General features: G+C 33.7%; 2 protein-coding genes across 6 annotated transcripts; both read right to left on the minus strand.

Annotated features, from left to right (window-relative positions):
- Positions 1–1,931: 1,931 nt before the first annotated feature.
- LOC140822785 (uncharacterized) lies at positions 1,932–4,990 on the minus strand. Of its 3 annotated transcripts, none has more exons than XM_073183663.1 (7): positions 4,832–4,990; positions 4,117–4,244; positions 3,073–3,411; positions 2,948–2,994; positions 2,647–2,706; positions 2,210–2,342; positions 1,932–2,103 (listed from the first exon to the last, which is right to left on the minus strand). In XM_073183663.1, the coding sequence occupies exons 2-7, from the start codon at positions 4,229–4,231 to the stop codon at positions 2,087–2,089; spliced, it is 711 nt and encodes a 236-aa protein (XP_073039764.1). In that variant the 5' UTR covers positions 4,232–4,244; positions 4,832–4,990; the 3' UTR covers positions 1,932–2,086. The 3 variants fall into 3 exon arrangements, with proteins under 3 accessions (XP_073039764.1, XP_073039763.1, XP_073039766.1); XM_073183662.1 differs by having other exon boundaries at positions 4,808–4,964; XM_073183665.1 differs by having other exon boundaries at positions 4,795–4,959.
- A 4,149-nt stretch (positions 4,991–9,139) lies between these two features.
- On the minus strand, positions 9,140–17,443 carry LOC140822786 (diacylglycerol kinase 5-like). Of its 3 annotated transcripts, none has more exons than XM_073183666.1 (13): positions 17,294–17,443; positions 16,527–16,747; positions 16,237–16,359; positions 16,007–16,135; positions 15,574–15,659; positions 14,780–14,903; positions 14,161–14,209; positions 12,952–13,034; positions 12,072–12,139; positions 11,118–11,192; positions 10,760–10,847; positions 10,516–10,632; positions 9,140–9,776 (listed from the first exon to the last, which is right to left on the minus strand). In XM_073183666.1, exons 2-13 carry the CDS (start codon positions 16,725–16,727, stop codon positions 9,453–9,455), a joined length of 1,467 nt encoding a protein of 488 aa, XP_073039767.1. In that variant the 5' UTR covers positions 16,728–16,747; positions 17,294–17,443; the 3' UTR covers positions 9,140–9,452. The 3 variants fall into 3 exon arrangements, with proteins under 3 accessions (XP_073039767.1, XP_073039769.1, XP_073039768.1); XM_073183668.1 differs by having other exon boundaries at positions 17,262–17,370; XM_073183667.1 differs by having other exon boundaries at positions 17,201–17,346.
- Positions 17,444–18,704: the final 1,261 nt, after the last annotated feature.

Raw genomic sequence — 18,704 nt, forward strand, 5'->3', positions numbered from 1 at the left:
TCGCCACCGTCGCTAAACGTTGTTTAAAAAAAAAAGAGAAAATGCACATGTGGGCGCGCTGTCGCCCACGGTTACCCTGCACCCATATGGTGATTTATTAGTTTTATATTTTATTGAATTAATTAATTATATTTATGATCATTTTTTTTAGTCTTTCGATGCAGAATATGCAACTAAATATTCAATAATTGTTTAAATTTTATAATTATATTATTAAACATATATGCATGTCATTAATCATGAGAGTTTTTTAATCAAATAATTTTTTTTTTTAGAAAAACACAATGATATTAGTATTTTTTAATGAGAAATACTAAATTTTAGTCGGAACATTGGATTATAAATAATTTATTAAAAAAATTTAAAATTTAAAATATCATACTCAACATATAAAAGATTAAAATTGACTTTTTTTATCGATAAATAAAAATATATAAATAAAAGATCAGAATACAACTACACAAGTCATATCAAGGCACACAAAGAAAGCGAACAACGATCAAAGTCAGTACGAAAACAACTATAACTTCAAAGCCGCCCTAATTGCAACATTTTGCCTTGTTTATTTCATTTTTCTATCATTCTTTTGTATTTTTTCTATAGTAATGGTTATATCTTGAACTCTAATCGTTAGAACTCCTTGTATTTGAAGATGGAGACATGCAAGTGATCCCGAGATATAATTAGCGCTGTCAATTTGAGTTGGATTCGTCAAGTCGGCTCGCTTTACCGTACAATTTAAGCAGATTGAGTTGAAATTTTTTCAATTCATTTAAAGATGAACCTAGATAAGCCAAGCGCCACAGGTCATGGGACTAAATAGACTTGGTTTGGCCCATGGGCTTGGAAAAAAATAATTTTTTTTTACATTTTGAATTTATATTGATATATAAATTTTTTAAGAGTAGGTCTTTTGTGAGACGGTCTCACGAATCTTTATCTGTGAGACATGTCAACCTCACTGATATTCATAATGAAAAGTAATATTTGTAGCATAAAAAGTAATATTTTTTCATAAATGATCCAAATAAGATATCAGTCTCAAAAAATACGACCGTGAAACCGTATCACACAAGTTTTTACTATTTTTTAATGAAAGTTGTGAATATTTTGTATTAACTATTTGTATAAAACGTAAACGTATGAAATCAATAATTAAATTTTTTATTGATACAATGATTTTTTTTTTTTAGGCTAATTGGCCTCACCCGCAACTATCTTCGACTTGAGTTGAGGATTTCCAACCCATCCGGCCATAGATTGGCCTGTTTCCCCACTGGAGATAATTTTGTTTGTGGCTGTAGCGCAACACCACAAGCACGTACATGTTTTAATAGTTCGGTGATGCAACAGTAGAATTGAAAGAATCAACTGTTTCAAGCATCAATGACGACGGTAGATCCATTTTATACAGAAAATATTGGATGTAGAGAATCCAGGATTTAATTTTGGTGGGAGAATTAGACATATCGTTCCGCATGCAACAAGAGAACAATCAGAAAAGATTGGTGGCAACAATTTCGCCATATTTGCCCCTGATTTGTAGTGTATGAAGACTTGGAATTTATGGTAGGAAAGACGACATAAGTTTGTCGAAATTTACGTGAACCTAGACATTTCTTGGTATATGATCTCCTGAAACACAGTACTATATTTAGACGAGGATGTTGATGCGACGACCTCAGGGAATCCAGCTGTATTTGTGTCAAGACGAAGAAACTGTTGGCTTACGTTCTAGATACAGCTTCTGAGTTGCATGATGTGGAAGAGGTATAGAAAAATGGATTTTTTCAGATAAAAATGGACTATATTATATAAATTCATGAAAAAACCTCCAGAGGCACCAACCCGTTTCATCAAAACATCGATTTAGTCAGAAGCACATGCAAAATCTACATGAGGTACATATTTTAGCATGGAAGATATGCATCTTTTTGCCATAATATCGGCCGCCATAAAACTCACCAGCTACATAGCTTTGTTAAAGAAACAGAAAAATGTCTGGATACAGTAACTACACTCAAATGTACTAGGAGAAATGCAAAACAAACTACATCTGCTAACATCATTCTGCTTCTAGTAATATCTAACCATCTTCCGTCTCTGCAATACGAAATAAAGGATTTTATACAGAAATTATCTAGATATGCAGTGCTTAAATTTCTAGATGGTCGTATAGTCTGAAATAATTAAAGCATCTGAAGCATACCTTGTATTGTTTCCATGTTGTCTTCCTTGTAAACACCAAGGGGAGATCCATGCACAGATAAGAGCATCTCCCCATTTTTTGGAAGCCTGAGAGTTTTGGGTGTCATTCCAATGGACAACCTGTTGTTGCTGACCTGCAATTGTAAATCAACAGGCAAATAACTCAAGATACTATAGAAAAAAAAAAAAAACTCAAGATACCATAGAGCATATCATTAAGCCACCAAAATGAATAAGATTAACTTTGTAAGAAACTAATCGCAATCATATTTATCTTTAAAAGATCACATCAACAGTTGAAAGCTCTTCTTTTCCAGTTGTCTATACTTCAGCAACTTGAAATTTGCTTCAGCCTTTAAATTATTGCAAATTAAACCAACAGGAAAAAAACACTTGCATGCTATCATTATAACTTAGAAGCTATGTAAAGATACATACATCTGGAGTTCGCAGGCCATTCTTCAGCTCATATGCTTGAGAATCAGGACATTCCAAGACCTGAAAATTTTTATTTTCAGAGAATCAGAATTGAAAAACGAAACTAGGAAAGGCAACACAAAGGCACCAAGAAGCCTCGGGCTATTTCCACCAGAGGAAATTAGGAGGAATTTTCGAAAAAAATCTGATGGTTTTAATTGTTCAAAATAATGAGAAAGAGGCATTTTTTATGCAAACTAAGACGAGCAGACGTGGGATATGATAAAGAGCATTCAACTGCATCAGTTAATCGCAGACATACAAGGCTACTGATCTGCAGTTTATCAGCCTCAAAAGGGACTGTTTTCACTGCAATATAATCAATAAAAGGCGTCAGACAAAATAGAAAGAAATGGAACCATCTATGTATCCAAAAGTTCTAAATACCAGATTTATTTGAAAATTCAAAGCCTCCCAAAGATGGAATTCCAGTGGAGAAATCAGGATAAGCAACTGACAGCCCATGTAAAAGAGAAGTGTGTATTGTTCTCTCATCTGCTTGGTTGAGAGTCAAGTTCCCGTCCGCATCTTTCCATTGCACATCATACTGGCCATCCTTCCCAGTCCCAGCAATGGTTAGATTTGGAAGGTTTTCCTTAAAAAACTGCAGTACGGGGACTTGCAACTGTTCCTGGCTGAAATACGAACGATGTAACCGTAACATCGTCTGCAGCTGATCAATTTCTACATCCCTAAGAGCCCTGATCGCAGCACTTTGACGTTCAACTGAAAAATAAAATTAAGTTTTATACTTTTATCCATGTAAGATCCCCACAAGAGCCAGTAAAACAAATAAAAAAGGAATAGCAGAATCTTAGTTTCTGATGTTTGTCAGTGTTCAGAAGAAATGAATCACATAGTTGCTAATGGAATAATATATGGACCAAAGTTCTATTACTAAACTCCAGTCATCTTAAATATCAAAATTTCACATCTAAATTACATTTTATGAATATATTATTTCAGATCCATGAGTGTAAACGGAGCTAACAGCAATAAATTTATTCATTGTTTTACAATAATTAAGCACCGATATCTTTTTCTTTAATGAATTTAAGCACCAATATCTCAAGATAAATAACATAATAAAATCTTGATAACTTGTATTGCACCTCTCCTGGTTAAATTAGATCATACAAATATTTATAACTACATATGCATGTTAACATATCTTCAAGCTCAACATGGCCGCAAATGCAATTAATATCCAGGATCACGATATAGAAAGTAAAGAATATAGAAATCCTAAAGGTAAAAACAAACTCCAGAAAAGAATCGTGTAGCATTGCATTGTGAGCCACCCAAAACTCAAAGAAATCGATAAAAAATTAAGATCATCAGCTTCCCAAAGCTAAACAGCACTTTGCGAGAAATCATTGAATATCGAATCAGATGACAGGATAAGGGTAGGGTACAGGTGAAATCAAATACCTTCATAATCTTGGTATGCTGGTTCATTCTTCTTTGATGTTATACCGTATTGATCATCATTGTTCCCAATACTCGCAGACTGTTTGGTATTTTTTCGTACTCTTCGCTTTGCCATGGAAATTATCAATCTATTAATGTTAAAAGAACAAAAAGAGATTAATCGTTAATTATAATCAGCTTCAAAATACAGCATCCCACATTTCCACTAAACAATCTGAAACGTGAAATTTCACCATAAAAGCTCCAATGCAAGTTGACGCCAGCCATAGAAGATAGTGAAATTCTTGACAAAGAAAAAAGAGTCAAATTCTAAAGCAAAAATTTTAAACTAAATATCCAAAAACCTCTCAAAAAATTCTTGATTTTAAAAATTACATTTTTCTTGCCAAATCGAACACAGAGAGCTTCTGGATTATGAATTCAAAGTTCACTCTGAAACAGAGAATTCTGTTTTGCCTCACTTTTTACAATTTTGTTCATTTATCACAATATACCAAAAATTTACGCACATTAAACAGCAGCACGGAATTTCTATTACGAGAATTGAAATCAAATCTCCTTACTAAATTCAACTTAAATCTCACAGAATGATAAAAAAGAAATTATCAATCAAATTTCATTTCCATAAACTCCCACTTAAATATAAATTCATGCGCTCAAAATCAAAGTTTCATAGACCAAAATTTCGTACGAAGTACAGAGATGAAGCTCGCACATTTATTCACCCAAGTTTTCGGACCCTAGCCTCCTCTTCAAGCTATAACTGCACCGTCTCCATTGTCGGTCCCTTCAAATCAAAAATTGGAATGAGATCTGGAGAGAGACGTGGGTTTAGTATTTCTAGCGTCCGAGAACAGTTGATTCGGCAAATATCTGAATTTAAAATAATAATTTATATTCAAAAATACTATTTTTGACAAAAAAATTAGATGCAGTCAAGGGTGAGCAAAATATCGGTCAAATCGAGAAAACCGAAAAAACCGAAAAAATCGAAAAAATTTAGAAATTCGATTCGGTTTAATCGGCGTAATCGGGTTGTTCGGTTTATTAATTCGGTTTCATCGGTTTAGTAGGTTCGGTTCGGTTTTTTTGGAGAAAAATCGGTTAGACCGATAAAACCGAATTTATATATATATATATATCTATATATATATATATATATATATATATGTTGGGCCTATTGAAATAAATCAAATTCTATTGGGCTTTTTATTTCTGTTGGTTGCCCTAACTCAAACGTAGCCGCTCATCATTTTCAGCCTCTCAGCCATCATCCTCAAGACCTCATGAAAACTTCCATCGAATAAGTTCAGCCGCTGCCTGGGAGATTATTCTGTTTGTTTATAAGCCAGACCCTCTCCCAACCGCTATTATACTTCTCTATCCTTCAAGAGACAGTAAGTTATTTAATCAATTTTATTTTTTTCCCTGGTCGCAGATTTAGTAATGATCGATTTCTGGGTGAAATTTTTTGGAGCTGTTATGATTTAGTTCTTGCTTGTTTCTAGTACATGGACCATTTTGAATCTAATGGTAAAATTGGGTCATGGTATGTAATATTGTAATGCAGGGATGTAATATTTGTTCTGCTTCTTTTTTGGCCATTGGTGAATTGATCATCTCTGTATATTTGAATCATGTATTAAATTCAGTTGTAGTTTTGTGTAAATATGTTTAAAAATTTTATTTAATAAAAAAATCGGTTATGTCGGTCGAAAACCGAAATAACCGAAATTTTATCGGTTCGGTTTTCTCGGTTTTCTTTTCAAAATTCGGTCGGTTCGGTTTTCCAAAACAAAAATCGGTCGGTTCGGTTTTCGAAAAGTTCGGTTCGGTCGGTTCGGTTCTGACCGATTGCACACCCCTAGATGCAGTAGACTTATTTCAGAAAAATTAATATGTGAGAGAGTTTAATAAAATATTTTTATGTTTAAAATATAACTTTTTGATTTTTAGGACAAATGTTATAAAGATGGAAACCAGGGGAGTTTGCACAAATATTTGCAAAAAGTGAAGGATCGTTTAACTTATTCAAATCTTTAGGGATAGGGATGGCAATTTCCTCCGAACCCGTTGGAGGATCCAATATCCGACCCGAATAGAAGAGAGTATGGAGGGATTTTTAGACCCGATTAAATAATTGGGTAATCGGGTATGAGGTTTTTCGGGTTTGGGTATGGAGGCGGGTTTGATATAATCCGACCCACGCCCTACCCGAATATCCGTTTAAATTAATATATATATATATATATATATATGTATGTATGTATATATATAGTAATTATATTTATTTATATTAAAAATTCATTTTCTCAAATCTAAGTAAATCGATACTTTTTTTTCTCTTTATATATATATATATATATATATATATATATGTATATGTATGTATGTATATGTATATGTATGTATGTATATATGTGTATATATAGTAATTATATTTATTTATATTAAAGATTCATTTTCTCAAATCCAAGTAAATCGATACTTTTTCTTTTCTCTTCTCTTTCACTTTCACTTTTACGTTTCAAGATTTTACCTGCTCTTTTATTTTTCATTCAATTTTTCATCTTCTTCATTGGTAAGTTTATTTCATGTTTGACTTAAAAATTGAAAAATAATTTATTTTTGTTAAATTGTGTACTTTTGTTCAACTAATATAAACTATTTTTAATATTTTGTTATTTTTTTTATAAAGTTTACTTTGCAACCTTTTATCAATAATAATTTTTCTTATTGTTCATTTAAATAATTTTTTAAATATTCATAACTTCATTGAAACAATTTAAATTTGAAAAAATTCAATTGTATATAATAATAGGGTATTTGGGTAGGGTATGAGTATCCGATAATCCGATGGGTATTGGGATGGTGATGAAATTCAATACCCGATGGATATGGGGATGAGTATGGGGATGAATTTAATAAATGGGTATGAGAATGGATGTATTAAATCTGACCCATACCCTACCCATTGCCATCCCTATTTAGGGAGGATGGATGGATTTTTTTAGAAAGTAAATGATACTTGTTACTTCAGAATATTTTGATTTACAATACTAAGTAACTAAATTGATATTTCACCAGAACACCATTCAACATAAAAGAGAAGCTTAATAAGCTATCCGATGAGCAACCCGGTTGGCTGATCTCGACATATGTGATGCGATCCGGCTGAGCGAGGATATGAACTGTGAGCTATAGCTTCCACTGTGACCTGCAGACAAGGAGATGAACTCGTGAATGAGCGTCGGAGGGGTGTCCGACGTAGCCACTCCGATGCTTAAGTCAACAAATTTGAAGATGAAGAACACAAGCGATATATGTGAGGATATATGTGTATGCTTGAGAGTCAAAAAAATCCAGCATTCTTTAAATGAGATGCATACCTGCTATTTATAGGAAAGAAAATCAAGAATTACCTCGATTTGCGCGTACACATACAACTCATAGCTTTTGATGTCGACTTCCTGTCAAGCCACCCTACCTCTGATAACTTCTCTGACACGTTAAACCCATGTAGTTCTGACAGATAAGATAACACTCGAGTGTGGCACTGTTATCGAAGTAGCCCGGGTAATAAGCTTTCGGGAGATGGCTCGAGAGCCCGGGCATCTGCTTACTCGGGAAGAATATGTTCCAGACATTCACCTGCCTGGATTCTAAAGGATCAATCTTGCAGATTAACCCAGATTTGGGCTATCCATTTAGCATCACGCGCGGGTCATCCATGACCCAAGCTCTTATGAGGGCATCATCAAATGTCTCGAGTTATCCATGACCCGCGTACAATTCACACCCACGACCCGAGCTATACCAAGAATATCAATATGATGGATAGATATGAAAGCATCCGACTTCAACAGGTTGAGTATGCCGATTGTGAGCACTCCATTAAAACTCAGGTCAACTAGGGAGGATGGATGAATTTAGCTCTTATAAATAGTGGTTGTATGGTTAATAGTATATATACATAATCAAATAAAAAATGTTTTTATATTTAAAAAATTCTATAAATTATTTCATTTCTAAAAAAAAACTTCATTTTTTTAATACTAAAAGCCTAATTTATTAAATTTTGGTAACTTTATTTTTAATTTCATATTCATAAATTTTATATTTTTTCATTTCTTAAAAAAACTATCTAATGAAAATATTTTTTATAGGTTAAAAATACATTTGTGTTCTTGATTTAAAAAATATATGAGAATTTATATAAATATTATTAATAAAAAAAGTTTAAAAATAAGCCATATAATTCTTTTAATATAAGAAATATAATTTTTTATTGTCAAATAAATTCCAAATTATATTTTAAATCCTTGTCAAACGCCAAAATAGAATTCCAATTTCATGGCTTTAAATTTCAATTCCAATTCCAATTTCAGTACAATATTTCTTTTTTTATACATCGAAACACTTAAGAAAATGTCATTTGTTTGACCATAATTTAAAATCTAACCTTCTCAATTTTTAATTTTCATTTGGGGTTGGTTTATCCTGCATTTTTTAAGGTCATTTGCAAAAAAAAATTTTTTCGTTAAGAATCAAGATACTTTTTCAAACCATTCGGAGGTTGGTTGATCGACCCTTCGATCCCAAGCGTTAAATATTTGAAGTACGAGCCTGCCGAACATTGATCTTGTTCTAGCATTAATGCTCATCTCTCGGTTAGGAGTTGGCTTTGTTATATGAATCCTTGACAGTGAGACATCGTTCATTTAAAACTAGCATGCATATCCTCAAAATCCCCGGTGACGTCGTACTATCCTTTGCAAGATCAATGCTGAAATGCACTGAAGATTTATTTGTTGTGAGGGAGAACAGAAATGTAAAAAAGATTGGCACCCAACACGCCATGTTTTACCGGGAAGGATCGAACCATGGGAACGAATCTACGAGACTATCACCTTACTTGGCCAGATCTTCCAATCTTTTCATAGTTACAGTTCCCTGCCCCCTTTCCTCCATATATTTCCCTTTCCCTTGATCACTTTCGCACACTCAAATCCCAAAACTATACTACATTCAGAGACATTTACATTGCAAGAATAATAAAATTTATTTTACGTAAATACACGGGACAGCATATAACCGAGACTAACCTGATAGGGCCTAAAAAAATTGCACAGCTTTTTTCATTAACAAATGACTTGAATAAAAACACCTACAATATATATCAGCAAATGATCACCCTTCACACTTATTCAAAAATAATTTGGCTTAGTGTCACCACAAAAAAAAAAGAAGAAAATATGCAAAACCAGATATCCATAACGAGGCAGAAAAGCACCATCCAGACCGTTGTTCTTAATAGGAAGGGAAAGAGAGAGAGGCTAACTAAAATGAGAAATATCGACTTCATCTGGAATCCTGAACGTGTCTGCTGCCCCGAATTTTCTCCACTCATCTCCAACAGAGTCGTCTTCGTTGTCACTATCCCTTTCATCAGCATATTGGGGAATAGGAGATGACGGCTCCATAATACTTTTGGATCTACAATCGTGAGTAGCGAGCATCTTAACTTGGCCAAGATGAGAAATTTCTACAACTACTGTCTCATCATCGACTGGAAGAGGTTGCTTCCATGGTTCCCCATCAATTCTCATGTATGTGTGATCAGCTGCACCTTTATGGAACTCAAAGCGGATACGGTGTGCCTACACAAGAAAAGCAAGAATTAATGGCTTGATTTCACTGAAATGCTAAGTGACTTATAACTCCTTGCAGTCATGATTCCATTATTTGGATGGCCATGAGACAATTGAAGGTAGTTGATGCAACCAACTTGTTAATATCTGATGGAGTCTAAATGAAGTGCATTCTTGTCACCTGACCATCTATGCAATTAACAGTTATGGAGCACCGTATACTTGTAGTATTGCTAGACTCTAAAATATACAGATAAGACCTGGAATCAATACTCAGGCGAGTTCCTGAAAATGTATTCAACCGAATACAACAAACTCAGATCCCAGAATTTAGATCTTGACATGACTTGTTAAACCAATCCAACGATTATATGATGATAAAAAAAAGAATTTCATCAAGGTTTTAAATTTGTTTGAACACCACCTTTTTCTATTTATTGCAGTGATAAGTCCAGATACTAAAAGATATAATTTTGATAAATTCGATGTCTACGTGTAATTGACAGATTCCAATTATTCATAGACGGACCCTTATCAATGTATTATTGAGGTTCTCATCACATAGCCTCTTAGAAAGCAAAGGAAATTCATTTTGTAACTATATCACACTATTGATTTTGTTGATTTCACATTTCCTGTATCAATTCTTTTAATACAGGCAATTAACTAAATTATCATTTGCGAAAAATCACAGATATTAAATTTACAACCCTGCAAATCAAGTACTTAATAAATAATCAAGTTGAACCTGTGCAAGACGTGTCCCATGTCCATTCGGAGCAAATAGAACAAGTCCATGCCAAGCATCTCTAAAGCCAACAATCTCGATAAGGCCATCGTCTACATAAGGCGCAGTCAAGTCTCTCTGTATATCAAGATGAAAAAGAATAAAAGTTATCAAATACATAATTCCAGATGTTGTCATCTCCCATCTTTCCAAAGAGCAAGTTTGAGAATAGAGATAAGGAAACATGCATCTGGAGACTACTGACATCACGTCGTTTGTTAATATTTGGAGTTCCCCAAGGGTTTAGTCCACCAGAAAAACTCGGCAAGTTAAGACATACAATTGACCTGATGCTGCATGGTTAGACAAGAGATTAAAGTATCAGAAGCACAAAACAATATATGTTCCATTATTTCAAGAACCAGGAATCTGACAAAAAAAAAAGCGAAAAAATGACAGCAGCTGGATGCTACCCTCCTTTTCAATATTAGAAAGTGCCGATTCTCATCATGTTTTCTTCAACTAATTTACAGCACAATATTTCAACTTTCAATATGCAACTGATTCAAGAGTATGAGCTCCATCAGAAAAGATAGAGTTAGGCATAATAATAATTATCGTACCTATGAGGAATGTGGAGGTCTTGCCAATCACCATGTCTTTTCATGACCTTCAGCTTGCAAAGTTGGGCCATATTCCTGTGTCACAATTATCATTAGTTCCCGGCAAACCAAAACTCTATAGAGAAAGCGAGAGACACAACTACGTTATTATGGGACATTCTGAACAAATAACATAAAAAATAATTAAAGATCTCACTATTTGTGAACTTTATAGTTTTCAGACAAGAAATAACATCCAGGCGTTCCTATGAAAGATGACATGTAGTTCTTTTTTATGAACGCAGCACTAAAAATTTAATAAGGCCAGCATTCATTTTGATGGTGTGCCATAAATTTTCATTAATATCTCAGGCTTTCAGTACCATCAAAAGTCAGAAATCTTATTCATATTCTGGTAACATGCACCACTGAATTTCTCATGATGATGTGAAAAAAGATTAGCCAAAAGGAACAACTAAGGTTATTATGGAAAATTAGAGATAGTGTAGTTATAAGTTAGTACGATTACACATGGAATCCATTATACACACCCAAACACCAAGAAACTGGTTAGAAAATAGATTAAAGAAGTTACAGATTATGAAAACTGTTGATCACGTTGCTTAGGCTATTAATAAAAAGTTTTAAAAAATAAAACAATGATGTCTTGAAACGTATTAAGCATCGGCATTTTACTGCTGAAGACAATTCACCTGAAGTTTAATGTGTAGTGATCGAATAAAATTAAGTTGACATATATCATGTAAAAATGTCAATTAACTTGGTAGTCACATACTGCCGATACTGGTACATACAATTTGATGATCAAGAGATTTGCCATATGTTGAGTTCCTTTAGTGATGTGGACAATTATATGCAACTCCAAAGCGACTCAATTATTTAAAAACAGCCATCAGATCTTTTTTGAATTTATAATTAAGCAAAAATTATATTGGTTAATGCTCACAATCTCACCTAGAAGAAGGGTGAACAATAGGAGCCATAAACCATCCCTGTGAGCATCCAATCTTTGCATATGTACTCTAAGAGACAAAATAAGAGCATCACTCTTTATAACAAAGATAATACCAGTTGAATGCATATCTTGTTCCCGACTCTTGTGACAATAACAAACGAAAAGCTATCAACAAAATTTATGCTAAAGCAGCACTGAAGGCTAGCATATCATACACCCCAATTTAGTGGGCGTGAAAGCTGTGTACTTTATTGCCAGAACAATAGAAGCATATTTTACAGTAAATTTACGACATGCCCAAGAACCACCTAATTTCCAGCCAATGAATAGTAACAACTATGAGAACATTATCTCTAAAAGCAATACCTACAGGAAAACACATTATTTTATTTTTTTGATCAAGTAATACTGGTTTCAAGATTCAGTACATACTCAAGCGATAGAACAGAAATGAGTTGAAATCCATCTACATTCTTGTTTATGAAAAACCCTCAAAATTGTTCTATTGACTGAAGATCTACCAACGGCATGCCAGAGTTACAAACTTTTGATTAAAGGTGAGAACTCAAAGAATATTTGGTGTACTCAAAACAGATTGTGATATTATCTGAGGCTTTTATACTCATTTCTCTGCTGTATATGTAGTGATATTTCTGAAATCGATTATGAAATATATTTGCATGCTGCGAAATAAATTTAGTCAACAGTGAATTCTCATTTTAATGGAATGTTCAATATATCTCTGTATCTTATAGAGTCAGCAAAAAACCGTTCCACTTTCAAACTAGACAACTTGTCTTCAATAAAAAAAATATGATGGTATATAATTGTTTGTAGAGATGGAAATTACAATGTGTGTATATTATATTTGTACAACACCTGATTATGTAGTTGGTTTTTGAATTTTTCTGGATGCAGCTTTCTCTCCGTGTGGAATGCATAAGACACTTGTGCATCCATTCCTAATTACAGAAAAATAGAATTGTGAACCAAAAATTCATGCAAATGTATGAAATGTTTGCAGCATCCCACTACTTGCACATCTGTGACTACTATGATACATCAAAGTCATTACTATTGATCTCTGATCAGTTTATTATGTAAAATGTAAATATTTTATTGGAATTCTTTAAACTAGTCCAATTTAAACAATTAAACATCCATACTAAACAACAAAAACCACAACGCATCATCCTAAATAGAACGAGAGAAGTGAATTTCTTGCAGTACATAGAAGAAAACATGTGAATGTCTCAGCTAGATGTTAACTCAATTGAACACAGCAAAAGGAGAATAAGTAATGCCTTTGACCGTGACAAGTGCCAGCACAAGCTTTTATATGTCACACTTTTCACCATTCTATGCTGGTATAGAATGCATAAAGATAGCATCTCGAAAAATGTAATATTTGAAGGCTCAAGTACAGCAGCATTTACAAGTATTTAACAGCATAAAAGCAGTGTTCTAAAAAGCGCGAAAAAGAGTCGATTGGGGCGATTGAACGTTGAGGAAAAAGCTTCACTTTGGACAAAAGAGCCCAAAAAGTTTTCAACCCTTTGGTTGACCATATTAAGTGTGTAAAAAGTGTAAAAAAACGTATTTTTTTTAAAAAAATAGAGTTTATTTTTTATTTTTATAAAATTTAAAATTTATTAAAATAAAGTTTTTAATAATATAAAATTTTTAAACAAAGAAAAGGCTAAATGCATGTGATAAATTTTGTCCCTGACACTTCCTTTCTCTGCGACTAAGAGATAACACTTGATCCAACAACGATCTACAAAAGTTTCACTCCACATAATTAATGATTTTGAGACACATGTTTTTGATAAATTGAAAATTTATAAATTTATTTTTAAAAGTTTTATGTTTATGTATTATTTAATCTATTAATAATTTGATATAATTAAGATTATAATAAAAACTAAAAACACTTTTTCACACTTAATCTGGTACGAAGCCCGCTTAAGCTGCTTCGTCATGCTTTTGAGAACCTTGCATAAAAATATCAACACACGGAGCAGAAATAAGAAGCAGAGTTTATTATAAGCTGTAGCTTTGCACAGGAATCGGGAACCATTCTCTCACCCATGCTGAAGTAATTCCAAAATCCACCGCGGAATGTATCACAACCTTCCTGAAACATTCACAAATGTAAACAGTAAGATAGGAGAAGCGGTCTTTTTCAAGTTTAAAGTAGCATTTATCAGATCCTACTTAAAGAGGAAATGAAGACATTAAATTGTTTGTTGCATAAGTCAAATAAATGGTCCATACATTAACATTTAAAAGCAACTTAGCCTGGTTTCATTCCATGTTAATGTAATCGTACTTATCAACTTAATTTTTTGGTCGAGGACAAAATGCTCTCCAGATTAAGATAGATGATAAGAAAACCGGACAGGCTTAGTTGTAACTAACTGATTTAGACTGTTTATGTTCTTGAGGTTGCCTGAAATTTATCATAGTTGGATTATAGGATCCGGATGTTACAAATATAAGGTCATATCCAAGTCATCGAGTACTAAGGAGCTCATAGGAGACAAATTTTATTTATCGTCCACAACTCTACAAATTATACTGGCATGGCAGAGATACGCAACATCAGATGCTGCCTGAGATGCATAGAAAATTACAACACTACAGTGAGATGCAATGATCAAGAATGAGTTGCTGATAATCTAAATGTGAAAAATATCTTTCTTACCACATTGAGATCATCTGTTGAAGAAACCTTATGAAATGCATGCAATGAATGTGGCAACTCCAAAGGGGCGATTGGATCACACGAGCCTTCTTTTGGTGCTCTCATCCGCATAAGAATATGCCAACTGGAAGACAATGACAAGCCAACTGCCTCAGGGATATATATAAAATTTGTAAATGTACTTTAAACCAGTATTGATTTTTAACACCATGAATCATTACCAAACTCTGAGGTGGTGAAAAACAATGAATGAATACAAACTGTAATTATGAACAGAATACCGATTTTGGCACATCACTTGTAGGATAGGAGTGCATTAAAGGTTCATCTATGATCGTGCATGATTGATGAGGGTAATACCTAGTAGTTAGAAGGTGACGATTTGAGGATCTGCTTGACGATGAAAAACATAAATTAAATGTTGGTTTTATGATGACAATGGATCTCCTTATGAGCTAAAGAGAACATAATGTGACGAGACCTTACAACTGTCTACCATACTAATTCTTTGTAGTAGGAGAGTGTGGAATGCTAGATTACTAAAAATAAAGGTCATCCCGTTCCTAAATGAAAGGAAGATCACGCCACAATATGGATGTCAGAGATATACATTGTCGGAGTGTAAAACCTAGCTAATACTGCAATTAGTTCCTTATGCTGTCTCTCACACTGAAAGGTAATCTTAAATAAAGACAAATCCATGAGAAGCAATTATTTTCAAATTGTAACAGCTTAAAACAATCATATTATTTAAAAAGAACTCCCTTAATTTAATAAAGGTGAATGAAAGTTACCTGTCGATCTTCATTTCTCTTGCTTTCCGCACTTGATCCAAGAATGAGAGCACAGAATTACGATCTGTTCCAGGATTTTTCTTACCCTGTAAACAAAAGGCTTAAACAGAATTTTGAACTGAATATTTACAAATACATTGAAACAACAACATGGATTTCTTCCCAGAGAAGTAACTGTCACGTTGACTGAGCTGATCGTGATAATATAAGTTCACACACTCCAACATTAGAAGATTGCAGGTCAGATGAGAAAATGTTATTAAAGTCGATGGCAATGAATTAGAATATTATCCAACATCCAAATTAATGCATTCCAATAGCAATAGGCTAATTCAAGTCCTCAGAAATCATGCTCAAACAGAGTTAAAAATGAAAAGCATATCCACAAGGGCATCAGCTGGTATTGCTTCAAAAGGCGGTGAATTTTTCGTACCCATCCAAATGCAAATGGAAGATTATTTCCAGTTCCCAAAGGCACTGTAGCAATAGGCGGCGGCTGAGTCAATTTTAGATCAGAAACCACTCCAAGAAGCCAGCCAGCTGTACCATCTCCCCCGGCAACCTTCAAAGTTACAGACTCACGTGCTTTGGAAAAATAGAAATGAAGGTGATAACCATAAAAGTAAAGATCAACTTCACACAATCTACTGTGATGAAACTCACAATTATTTTTAACTTCTTCTCAAGTTCAGAAGCAAATTCGTCTCCATTAAGCTTGAGCTTTTCCAGGTTGGTAAAAATCCTATTCAGCACACCGTTGGGAGATTCTTCTCCTAAATCAAACACCTGAAAGAACAAAAGAGGACCGTAAAAGTTGTTTATATCAAGTTAAACTAACAGAATAATCCTGCAAGTCAAAGATTCTAGTTACTTGTGATAAAAAGCTGATTGCTCCACTACCAAAAACATTATTCTTGAAAAAAGTAAATACTAATAAGCAAAGCTAATTTTACCTGGTTTTTGTTTAGTATGGTTTGGTAAGTAATGAGAAGATCTCCACCAAGCTGACCACCACTTTTGGAATTGATAAATACCAAAACAGGGCACTCGGGTACATTAGGTAAACACTCAGCCTCCAAGTCAGACACAAGTATGTAGCTAGGGATATAAAACTCCTTCACAAATTTCTTAGAATCAAGATCCGAACTTGCCATTGTTAATTACAAGTCAGCGTCTGCAGGAAAAAAAAATAAAGAATATGTAATTCCTTTACATAAATAGCATAACACACGCATTGAAATTCAACGAATCACTGGATCAAATAAAAAGTAAAAGGCCAAAATCATTAGCTTTTGATTATAATACCTCGTAGCTAATAAAGATGATTTTAGGCTCTGCGTCTTACTTTATTTTACTTTGATATTAAACATAGAAATATTTACGTAGTTACAAAATATCAAAAGTTCCTACAACTGACCCTAACCTTAAAACAAATTCAAAGGCTAATACAGGCACTAAGACGAACGTTAATTGCCATATAACAAATAACTCAACCCATGTTCCGAAAAAAATCAGTCAAATTCAATGGTGTCATGCATAAATTATGATCTCTTTCTGGTTTCTACAGAATGTTAAAACAAATAGAGTGACTTAAATTTCGATCTGATCAAGGCAAATACAAACATACCAATATGATAACGCAGAAATATAATTATTAAAGATGAACAAAAACCCAGACGAGAATTCACCAGAAATTGACAAAACAACAAGAAAATCTCACATGAAAATTAGAGAAAGGTGTGTGCTTTTGAGGGATCCCGAGTGAATCTTCAACGAAATTCGGATCATGAAATGGTGATGGGAGATTGACAGGGCAGCAGGCAAGTAGGCGTAGATGTGGACGCGTAAAAAAATATTATTATTAATATTATTTAGAATTGTCATACTTACTGGCAGGGTGGTTGGCATTGACTCGTGATAAACACAATAAATGCGATTGAGAAAAAAGAATAAATTATTTTTTAAATATTTTAAATAAAAATCATCTTGGAAAATTAAAATATGAAGGATAAATAAATAATATTTTTTGAATGATAAAAATGTTTTTTTCCTGTATCAAAATTACTTTCCGGATTTAACTTTTCATTAAGGATCTAAATTATTAAATAATAATTTTATTTATTAAATAATAATTTGATATATGATTGCTGGGGATGTCAGTTAATTCAGTTGACTTGGTTTAAGATATCAGCAAAATGCGATTCTAGTTCAGCCAAACGCGACTTTGATGCTGAAGCCGCCAACAAATAATCACTCGAATTATTCCCATTTTATACACATGCAAGGAATTATTCCCATTTTATACACGTGCAAGGGAATGTTTGGCATTACTTGAAAGATGTTTATGAAAAAATGTTTTCGAAAAATTATTTTAAAAAAAATTGTTAATGTTTTGATTTTAGCCCCTCCTCTCATAGCAAGTTCCTCAAATTTCCTCTTCTGCAGAGGTTTTCCATCAGCAAACATATCACAATACAAAAAGAATTCTGCTTAGTGACGGTTTTTGCGACGAAATAAATCGTCGCTAAGCAAATTAGCGACGGTTTTAGCTGCGAAAATTAACACCGTCGCTAAAATTACCGTCGCAAACGTCGCTAATTAACGACGGTTTTGAGAAACTAAACCGTCGCCAATTTAGCGACGACATATGACCAAATTAGCGACGGTGTACGAATAAACCAAAAGCATATATCTTGAGCGCTCTGATCGCTTTCTCTGGAGCTTCATAGAGTCCAACCCAAAGGCAATATCCCACCTTCACCGAATAATTCCCTTTTGCATCAACCATCCAAAAGTGTGTCACTCAGCCTCGATAGAAATGGGAATTTGCAATATTTCCTCAGTTACAAAATCTGGGAAGGTACCACGAAGCAATGTTATATCCCATTGTTCGTCTAGAATAAAGGCATGAACTATAGGCAGTCCCTCAGATGTGTTCAACAACCGTCAGATCACTCTTGAATTTAGGCACCCATTTGTGTTCAAAGGTTTTAATAGAATTTCCATATTCAATTATCTAGTTAATGCCAGCTTCAAGAATGCTACGTCCCCAAAGGTAAGTGGGATTATGACCTAGCTTAGCATCCACGGCATCCCGATACTTAAACTATATAGCCTTGAGTATTCTGGCA

Source organism: Primulina eburnea, chromosome 2 (assembly GCF_022965805.1).
Source record: "Primulina eburnea isolate SZY01 chromosome 2, ASM2296580v1, whole genome shotgun sequence".
Lineage (NCBI taxonomy): Eukaryota > Viridiplantae > Streptophyta > Magnoliopsida > Lamiales > Gesneriaceae > Primulina > Primulina eburnea.